At 43.6% G+C, this 10,862-nt stretch overlaps 1 protein-coding gene and 1 long non-coding RNA gene across 2 annotated transcripts; one reads left to right on the top strand and one right to left on the bottom strand.

Moving 5' to 3' along the window:
- Positions 1-522: 522 nt before the first annotated feature.
- Positions 523-2,738, top strand: LOC127326761 (uncharacterized). Its single transcript, XR_007868113.2, has 3 exons — positions 523-659; positions 772-2,567; positions 2,638-2,738. It is a non-coding gene; the product is annotated as an uncharacterized lncRNA (long non-coding RNA).
- A 3,539-nt stretch (positions 2,739-6,277) lies between these two features.
- On the bottom strand, positions 6,278-6,973 carry LOC127326850 (putative glutaredoxin-C2). The gene has a single exon (XM_051353632.2). The coding sequence runs from the start codon at positions 6,889-6,891 to the stop codon at positions 6,568-6,570; it is 324 nt and encodes a 107-aa protein (XP_051209592.1). The 5' UTR covers positions 6,892-6,973; the 3' UTR covers positions 6,278-6,567.
- Between the last annotated feature and the right edge of the window lie 3,889 nt (positions 6,974-10,862).

Here is a 10,862-nt window from a genome sequence, read left to right as displayed (position 1 = left end):
TACTGGCTACTGATCCCCATGTTTACCTGTGCATACAGTTATTAAAACACTAAGCTTTTGGGTACTTATATCATCTAAGGATAAGGCTTTGGGGGATTTGCGTACTCTGGTGGCATGGCCTAGGTAAATCACTTTGGCAATCGTGTTTAAGGTTCACACTGACTACATTAGAGCTCCCTTAAATTCTTCGGAACAAAAGCGAACGCCGCCGCGCTGTGCACGCTGCCTACCTCCGTTATCGCGGTCGGAACGTCCGGGTGATGAGGCGCGTTGTCTCCTTCGCACGGTGTGCTTCTGCCCGCAGGATGGCCTGCATGGTGAGTTGCTGCTCATCGAGCTCGGCTGCCATGCTAGGATGATGTGGTGCCTACTCTGGAACTTGCCAAGGTTCTTACTGAAACTTTTCATGCTAACTTGCTAAGTTGGGCCCTGCTGCAGCTTTCCAGTCTCTTCAATTAATTGGTTGGTCGTTTGCCTTGCAAGATTATGTGGCTGACCGGTCTAGGAGGTATTATGTTACCATACAGAGTAGCAGATATAATTTATCTTATTGATACAGAAAATAACTTTTCTAGGACAGGAAGTTGTCGCTGCTCAAAATCCTGGAAGCCACTAACAATAGCAATTCATATCAATCTATCATTACTAACAATGTCCAGGTCCGTTTCTTTTCGTTTCTGAATTTGCTGCTGGCTGGTTCTAGCATAGTTAGTAATGATAGACATTGCAGCAACAAAAAAAAGTAATGATATAGATTGCTATGAATTGCAGCAAATGGGTCTAGCTCGAACTGAACATTGTTCAGACGCATGGCCTCTATATGTGTTGCAGAGAGAAATAGGTTTGTGGATGCACATACCTGATTAAATCGAGGTGAATCAATCCACTTCTAAGTTATTCTCTATTTCCCTATTCCACTTGCAATTTGTGTAAAATTTTCTGTGCATATAGTCTGTGTTCTTTTTTTCTTCCATCACTTGCTCACATATCATTTCATTCAAAGAATAAATCTGCAAGAAGTGTCATCCCTCACAGTTTCAGTGTTCATCCTCGGGTGTAGAAGTTATCCTTCATCGAGCCAAGACAACATCATTATATATTGTCTTTGATTTCGGGCTTATAGGTTCTGTCTTATCCCAAAATATCATGGATATTGCCGTTTAAAAGTCTTTTGGCTTAGATGTAGTCTGGCCCCAAACATTAGTGTCCTTTTAAATTCTTTTTTGAGCTTTAATGTTCGTTCAAATAGTCAGTATGTCCATGTAGGAATGCACATTATTCCATTATTTGTAGCTTGATATAGGAACTCTGTACATTCCAAGGCTTATAAAAGATTTGTTCACCTTAAGTCAATCTAGGCACAATCAATTTATAAGGAGATTCACTAGCTCTATAAGCTAATTGTCTGAGCTAGGGTTCTCTCGGCTTGACAAAAGAATTGAATGCATGAACGGATGGCATAATGGTTTTTCCCTTCCCAATTACTGTCTACCTATTGATTTATAAGAATTACATACAATGGAACAAAATAATTCAGTACTAACTGTGAGTTTTCTAGCATTGGCGTCTTGCTGTTAAACAGAGCAGAAGCAAAATTTGTATTGCTAAGGAATAGTATGATTGGTATTAAAGGTGAACCTTATCTTCATCTCATCCTGCAAATTTAAGGTGAATTTCCCTGCTTCCTGTTTTGTCAACATTTGTAGGATATTATATGTTTGTTTGGGCTAACTACGATATCAACATACTGTTTATTTATTGCTTTTCATCTTCGCATATTCAGCATGATTGTAGTAGTATGCGGTTCGAACCATCGTCTCTGAAACTGTTAGCCCCTGGTAGTGTTTCAAAGGTATACTTTGCATGAATTGGAAGGGTTTCCTACTTCCAGTAGGTTTAAGGAAATTCTCATCGTAACAATGTCAGCTTTGCATGAGGTAGCTGTTTATTTCGGAAAGAGTATGTGCCTTTCTGTTTGAATTAGATCGATTTCTTACTTATCCGCCTTTTTTGACAAAAAGAGTTCTGCGTTGTTTGCTTTTCTAGGCAATATCCAAATGCACCCGGATTGTTCTTCGTTCGCCTCTGATCCTTTTGTTAGTTCTTCGGATAGTTTGAGGAAGGACTATATTGTTCTTCGTTTGCTTTTTTTTATAGACAGGTCACTGGCCACTTGACGTTCCTCGGTGAGAGTGGTGAGGCTCTCATAGGCAGAGAGGCAGACCTTCTTGCTCCACTTACTAAAGGCCGTCATAATTATGTCCCTGCTGCCATTACTGCTATGGTTGGCAAGCAATGCACCGTGATCGCCAAGGTAGACCAGGAGACCTATGCTGCTGATCGTGGGATAGTGTTTCTTACTGTCTCGAAGGCCCAGCTAATCACTGATTCAGTGACAGCACTAGGCTCTTCTACCCACACTAGCCTTGCAATAGCCGATAAGGCAATTGTGCCACCCGATTACCCTAAAAGCACACAGAGCCACCTCCCAGAAGGCTGCGGCTCACTGCTCATAGACAACACCTCCAAAGGATATAATTGAACCAACTGATGCTGACGAGGAAGAGGTAAATAGTACCCCTGCATGGTTCTATATAAAGAAATGCTCCGGTATGTTTTAATGTCTTTTTCTACCAGGACATGGGAAAGGCAACCAAAGACAAGAAAAGGAAGAACACCAACGAAAAAGGACCTACAAGGCATTATTCAAATGGAAGCAGGAACATTAGCCTTCTCAAGTTATTATCTAGCCGACCTAATGATTATGTACCCCACATCACATCGTAACCAACCACTGATTCTACATTTTATTTTCATAATAGAATGCCATCAAAGGACGAGGCTAGGACAAGTGCATTGTCAAGGAAATCAAGCAAGTAAATCAACCACCTTGCTGCATATGAAGCTTCTCATCAATCTACGAGCTTACGCTATTAGTTATACTAATCTTATCTAATACCATCCTAGGTGAATATCTCCACAGTCTCCTAAGATTGCATATGTAAACCTCAATGTGTCAGTGTTTGCTGTTAAGAGCACCAGTATGATTATCTATGTATAATTATCCAGTGTGTAAACCTTTATCCACTACTATGTACCTTAAGACTTGATGAAACACCAGCTTTCTAGCTATACTGCCGCTTTACCCTTTAGTTTCCGCTGGCTTACGAGTACTGCAGCAACTCCATCAGTTCTTACTAAGGCTGCTAACTGCTGCATTATTAAGCTCCTGAATTTGCCTCAATATTACAAACAAAAGCAATTAAATTATTCTTTAATATTTCTTCTTTCTGATTGCAAATAATGATCATATTTTCCTGTTGCGTACTCTTTACTGTTTTCAGCTATTATATTGTTCCTTTTAGCTTATACAAGAAACATAGAAGTTCTGTTCTCTTTTGATCTACATATCCAGACTTTTTCCTACAGCATCTTTTTCCAGTAGTGCTACCATATGCTATGCATTTCAGCTCCCAAGACACACAGACGGACAATTCAGTCATGAAAGACACTTTTGCAACCAAATCTAAAGCAACATTTCCCCACATACACAGACTAGCAATTCAGCCACGGAGACGGAAGAAGCATACCAGGCCATCGATCCCTTCACGGTAGACAGTGCCGACGACGAGCAATTGCTGCTCCCAGCGAATTCGGCGGGCGTCAACCCCGCCCACGCGTAGCTTCTCCACTCCTCCATCTCCATCAGGCAAAACTCCGCCTGGAGGCTCGGCGGAGCGGCGCCTCTCCATTTTCCCCTTCCTCCACTCCTCCCCCTACCTCGAGCCAAGCTCCACCTTGAGCAGGCCGGGCGGCGCCCCTCTATTTCTCTCTCCCTCCACTCCTCCATCGATCCCCCTCGGGTCGACCTCCACCTAAAGCAGGCAGATGACCACGGGCGCGCGCTGCAGCGCGTCGCCTCCAGTCCGAGTATCGAGGCTAGGCTGTGCATCACACTGGGCCGCCGTGGGTGGAAGCGACAAATGGAGGTAACCTCGGCATCGAGCGCAGGAGCACGGCGCGTCGGCCGGCTTGAATTCGAGCTAGGTAGCTACTGTTGTGTTCTTATGAACACTAGCGAGCTAGACAGAGGTAGGTGACGGCAAGCCGATCTACTTTTTTTTCTTAAGAAAACACGGAAGTCACTCACTGCTTCACCGGCGACACTCCCTCGGCTTCCTTATTTCACATAAAAGTGACCCATTGGCAGTGGCACGTTACAATCTAAATGGACCTAAAAAGGGTAAATGTTTCTTCCGCGGTTTTTCAGAAAACAAAATCGAACTCCAAGCCACGTGTTAAACTTTTTTAATACAGACCCTTACTTATTCACTATCTCTATCTATATATTACAAACATTTTTGGTAACTTTTTCAACCTCTACACTAGCCATGAACATAGAATGAATAACATGCATCATATAAATATGGCGTGCACATCTTTAGAATACACTCTGGGATAGAAAGAACGAACAAACAACCACAGATGTCACAGCAACACCGCAGTTATTTTTACTAAACAGAAAGACATTTTCTGCACTAAAGAGTACTGACAAGACCTAGCCAATATATTTCTCAGCTGCTTGCTCAAACTCACGAATACCTTCATGGACCGTCACGAAGCAAAGTTCTCGATTTGCTGGTACGCTTGATCTGCATCTCAATATCCATGCTTTGTCTCTCATATCCACTCTAAAGACACCATAACTGAACAACAGAAAGAACTACACATGAACATAGGCCAAAAAAGTATACCCGCTATGCTAGCCTCTTATTATATTAATAAAGATACCTGAAAACTATAAATCACCGTAGACCTTAAAAATTAACCCCAACACACTTCGCCACCCACCGATGCAACAACATCATCAAACCGGCACACATCATTCTGCTAAAAAAAACATTAAAGGTACATGAACTATCAATGTTCCTCTTTATTAGACGATAACAACCATCAACAATAAAACCTTCCTCCCACACCGTAGATAGCACGGGCGCGCCGCGCCGCACACTTCCTAGTTTATTCTAACAAGCCAAGCCCTGCGTGCCTTTATAAGGCCCTGGCCGATTGAAGAGAAAGCAACCAATCGATACAACTCAACACAATTCATGTTATTTCCTTTACATACTTTTTCACTGCCGTTCCTCTCTGCTGAGCCCTACATCCTAGGGTTTGGTCGAATCTTTACCGTTTTGCGCTGAAAAACAGTCGTCTTTCCTCTCCGAATTCGAGGATCATTTATTGCTTTGTTCGGAAAACAATTGTTCGTCATCACGAAAGTACGACGATTATCGTGGTGTCCCACGGCAATTTTGCGTGGGAACAATAGTTATTTCGGATCCCAAATAGTCCGAGCAAATGGGCCTTTTCAGCCGATGCAGGACACGGGAAAAGTGAAATGTCGGTTTCCGATAGGAAACACGGGCAGATACAAATGTCCGTGGCCGATGTAGCCTGCCCACATAGGCAGCAATTATTCATTTTTTAGCGTTGCTGATACCGGGTGTCTCATGGTCGCCCATTTCTAGCGTGCCTCGTTGCACACCAGCATTTGTTTTTCACCGTGTCCGACGAGGGATGTCCTTATGATCCTTCTGTGCTAGCGTGCATACGTGTTGTACTAGTGTGCATACGTGTTGTTAGCCCTTGATAGTGTGCATACGTGTTGTTAGCCGTTGATACGAGGCAAGTTTATCAACTCGTCTATTACATTTTGCAAGTTGACGTACTAAAATGGATCGACGTGCGGCGCTCAGGTGGTGGTGGCGGCGTCTCGTGCAATAAGGTCTCCCCGGCTTCAACCCCACATCACGGCGGCAACGTCGAGAGGCTTGTTGGAGTGATGTGGTCTTCGAGGACTTCGTCTGGCTGTGGGGATTTTCGGATCGTCAAGGAGCTTCATCAGCAGTTCTTCCTTCTTCTTCGTCTCTGGAACGGAGTGGTCTTTTTGACCCGTTCGGCGACTTCCCGTCCGCAACCAACAACGTCAGGCCGACTCAGTGAGGAGCGGCAGCGGCGGCGCGCCGTCGACACGGTCTGGAGGTTAAAGATGAAGGGCTTCTCAAGGATCTCGTTGTAATTTTCGTTTTTTTAGGTGCTTTGTACTGTTCGTTGTTTCTTTTAATGCCAAAGTCCTATTCGCAAAAAAAAATGGATCGACCTGACAAGTTCGTTTTCACTACCGGTGCAATTACCCCATCTATGTTCTATTAGCTTCAAGAAAGCGCATGTTACATGACGTAGTACACATGACGTAATATGTTTTGTAGGGTCTATATACTCCATGAACTGAGCAACATTATATATCTTGAGGATTTCCCTGGTAGGCTAACATTCTTTGCACACAGCACCTAGTATCAAAATTGCAACGACAAGATAAACATAAAAGCTTTAATCTTTATTTTTAACCAAAGCTTTCATCTCTCACAGGAGATTATTTCATGGCCGTTAATATATCTGATGATCTTTTCTAAATTAAGTTGCTGCCCGCACGATCCATATGTATGATCACTAGCTTAGCTCAGTTTCCGCACGTACGCATCAGCCATCGCTGTCCTCGATGATTCTTCAGAGCCAGAGAGCGCCGGCCTGGCGGAGGAGCGGCACGAGCTGGCCGCCGAGGTGCAGCGACATAACCCGGTCCGTGGTGCCGACGAGCGCGCCGCCGATGAAGACGGCCGGCACGGGCGCGCTCCGGGTCGGGACGACCATGGCGGCGAGCACCCTCTCGACCTCCTTGCGCTGGGGGTCCTTGTCCAGCTCGTGCACCGCCCAGCTCACGCCCAGCTGGGTGAAGAGCGTCTGCACCGTGTGGCACATGCAGCAGTTGCTCCCCCCGAAGATCACCACCGCATGCTGTGACGCCAGCTTCTTCACCCTCTCCGCCGCCATTGCTGAACGAATGGATGATCTCAGCTCAGTTCACTCGAGCTAGCTTGCTGTTGTCTCTTGGATTTTTATGGTGGCGATGATCGAACGGTGCCTATTTATAGATGTTCGACATGATGGGGCAAATCGACGAGGTGGAGGTGGTTGTCCGTGCAGAATATATGTTTTTTTTTGGGGAATCAGAATATATGTTCCCAGTCAAGAGGTTCTAGTATTAGTATTTTCTGGTCTTTGCTTTTGGTAGGGGCCAAAGTATCTTTGCTTTTGTACTAGGCTGTCTGGAATAAGTAAAAGTGGAGCTGAATTAATATTCGAGATAGCTAAATTAGTGCATTGAAAATGGCAGTATTCGATGCTTTAGCTAACGATTCGTCAGTTAGGTTCCTGATAAGCTAGGTCTGGAACATCCTTTTGCCATTTCAGTGCGAGAAAGAACACATACCCTTGAAGTGGACATCGTGCATCATGGTTTTTGTTTTGGGATGCCATTATTTGGCTAGCACACCCTTTTTTAATAGTCCTAGTCTGTATTCTCAGTGAGTCACCACAAAATCATCGGGAATTTCTGTTAAAATGTATGATAGCATGTCATAACTAACCGATTCAGATTCTGATAGATTTACTTGATCATCACACTATTTGTCCGTGATACGATCTTATCCGATTTGTTAGGATCATCTGATATCTTAGCCGATGATTCGGTTCCGATTATATATCCTATTGTTTGGATCATCTGAGGTGAGTAACACGCCATAGGCACATCATAATCAGATTCATCACTATAGTAATATGTTCCATTGAAAGGGTCATCCATAACAATAGAGTTTTCAGTTTAGATTTACTATCATATGTTGGTGGTGAAGGTGTAACATCCCACACGTCCACAAGCTTAGTTGGAACTATAGCTTCTTCATTTTCTTCCTCATCTATGTGCTTCTCAAAGCTTATGTTGCCATCATCTTTTTCGTGCAAAACATTAGTACTTTCCATGGCAGCAAGAATTCTTTCTTTATATTTAATAACATAAGCATTATCACTGAAATCTTCTATGCAAAGTTTGAGGAGAATAGAGCTATGTACTTTCATCACACGAGCCTCATGACTAGTTTCAAGTTTTTCATTAATAATAGAGTCTATCTCATGGGTGGCAATATAAGCAATATATTTCTCAACATGTTCTATATCATGGCATGATAATTTACACTCTTGATAAGAAGCAATTAATTATAGGATCACTATTATTTTTACATTGATATTGATAGTGTTTAAAGACTTCTTTAGTGCAGCAAGTTACATCATGCATTTCACAAAAAAATGGTTCAGATGTTTAAGCAGTTCATCCATTCTTTCTCCTTCTTTGGTTGATCGAATTCATAATAAGCTTCCATAGTTTTGTCATAACCTTCAACCATAGAGATTCCATAAAGTCCCTCCATAGTTTAGCATGCATATTACACTAATTTTTATGGGGTTTTCAATTTTTAACAAGTAAACTAAAACAAACTAAAAACTTTAACAAAAACAAAAACAAAAACATGACAAACTAAAATGCATGGTAGATCTAAAGGTAAAGAAAATCTAACGAAAGTGCACTTCCCCAAGCTTGGTTTATTGGACAATGGTGATGGTACTTCTATGTTTCCCCGGCAAAAGTGCCAAAAAATACTCTGGCATTTGCCGTGGAAGATCAACTATGCTCCAAGCTTGATCATGAGACAACTTGTCATGATACTTCTATGTTTCCCCGGCAACGGCGCCATAAAATACTCTTGATGACACCAATCTATGTAGTGGTTGATAGCTCCAAATATTGACACTTTTTATCGAGGATTTTCCATTGGTTTTCACTTGGTTTCATTGGTTTTCATCTTTCAACTAACGCTAATATCGCAATATAGCGAAACCTTGTTTTGTAATGTGACTTTCAGGTGTTGGACACTTTTGGAAGGATCTGAGGCCATTTATGAGCTAATTGGAACAAATCAAGCAAATCTCTAATTGAAGACTTTCTGATTCAGGGCCTCCAGCAGCATTAACGACCACCCGTACGGGCGGAGTTTGCCCGTACGGCCCGCCCGTACCATATGCCATCACCTTCGCCTGGACAATACAAGTACTTTTCATGAAGGAGGCATACAAAGAAGAGCCACACAACAGCTGCAAAACATTCCAGAACAGGGGAAGAAGAGATCTGAAGGAGGAGAAGAATTCCATCTATCATCTCCAAGATCCCTGACCTCTAGATCATTCACCCATCCATAATCCCCTTGTACTTGAGAGAGAGAGAGATTCACACTTGTAAGATTAGGGTTTGAGACTCTATTCATACTTTGGTTTGTATTTGGATTCGATCTTCCTTCATATTGTGGCTTGCTACGGTAATATCGAGATGAACTCTGTTTACATTATGATTATATCATTGTGCTATTCTCCTCTCATGTGCGAGTAATTCCCCATAGGCGTGGGAGATGTAGGGGATTGGTGAGATGTGATGTTCCTATTTTATTTCCATCTATGTGTGATTATCGTTGTGATTATTCTATGTGAGAAAGATTATCTATGTTTGCTTAATTCTTGTTGTCTAATTTAAGGGCCCACATAACATGATCCCGAGATCTCATACATATGAACTTGATTGCTAGTGAATCGGCGACCCCCGAGTGACACGGCTGATATCAAAGAGGAGCTAGTATAACTCAATGAGTACGAGGAACCACTAAGTTTAAATCCTTGATCTAGTCTCACGACCTTAATTGTTGTGCTGACCATGGATTGTGGTAACAGGCAAAAGGATCATTGGAGTCAGACGAATCTACCAAGAGGAGTCTCGTCTATCACACGGGTTGCTCGCCTATTTGCATATTAATAAGAAGTATTATAATCACTTACACCATTTATTCCACCTGGCACATTCACTATCACCATGAACCATATCTCTCCGCGCCTAGCCTTTCATCTGCAGTAACCTCTAAACAGCATTCATACTATTTCCTTTTATGTTCTTTACTTTTACACTATTCAACACTCAATATTCATCCATTCATACTCACCCATTTTCATCTCAATTCTTGCAGTCAATTCACTCAAGACTAGTCACACCTTGAGTGCGACAGAAACACCTCAGATAAACACTTTCCTAAGCTCCTTGTTGGGATCGATATAAAAACTGGAAATAATACTTCCATGAAAACGTGCTCTGACGAACCTATGCTCTTGCAGGCCATCAGTGGTTTTCTTGAACAATGTTGTGTGAAGTCAACCACACAATAGTTTGTCCCCTTGGGCGGCATTGGGGGAAATCATCGTTGTAAGTAGGCGGTGTCTTGGAGGTGAAAGTGAGAGAGTTCCATCGCACTCCATCGACTACGGTCAACGAGGGAATAATGGAGTGTCGACGACATGGAAACCAGGGTTCCCTCGGCGCTAGGCTCCGGCGTGGAGTCCGGACCCACTACAAAGAAGCTGACATAAAAGAAGCTCAAGAACATCCGCGGTGCGTCGATCGCGGCCACGCCCACCTTGGCCCTCGGCGCTGGCCCCGGCGGTGATGGCGCGGTGGGACCTTGGCTAGCCAGGACAAGGATGACAAGGCCCCCGGCACCCCTTTGGCGTTGTCTTCCTGGAGTTGGGAGCCGGGAGTCTACTCCCTCCCGGAGGTGCATGCTGGAAACTTGGCGTTGTCTTCCTGGAAGATCGTTCGCCAACCAAGGAGAATCACGCGCTCAGCCAGTCTGAGCCTGTTGGCAGGGCGACAGGACGGATTAATGGCGCCTCATCGCAAGCTGACGCACCCGCTACATGGCCTTTCGACCACGTGTTCACCATGCGCACCGTACCTATGGAGTCCCCTTTGAGTATAAAAGGAGGACCTGGTGCAGAGTAGAAGGATAGGCTTAGGGGAAGGAGGAGAAAAAGCAGTATCGGAGGCGAAGGAAGGGGGAGCCTTAGCTCCCTGTGTACATTGTGCAAGCTCA

This window comes from Lolium perenne, chromosome 6, assembly GCF_019359855.2.
Source record: "Lolium perenne isolate Kyuss_39 chromosome 6, Kyuss_2.0, whole genome shotgun sequence".
Classification (NCBI taxonomy): Eukaryota; Viridiplantae; Streptophyta; class Magnoliopsida; order Poales; family Poaceae; genus Lolium; species Lolium perenne.
This window is presented reverse-complemented; position numbering and strand designations above follow the sequence as displayed.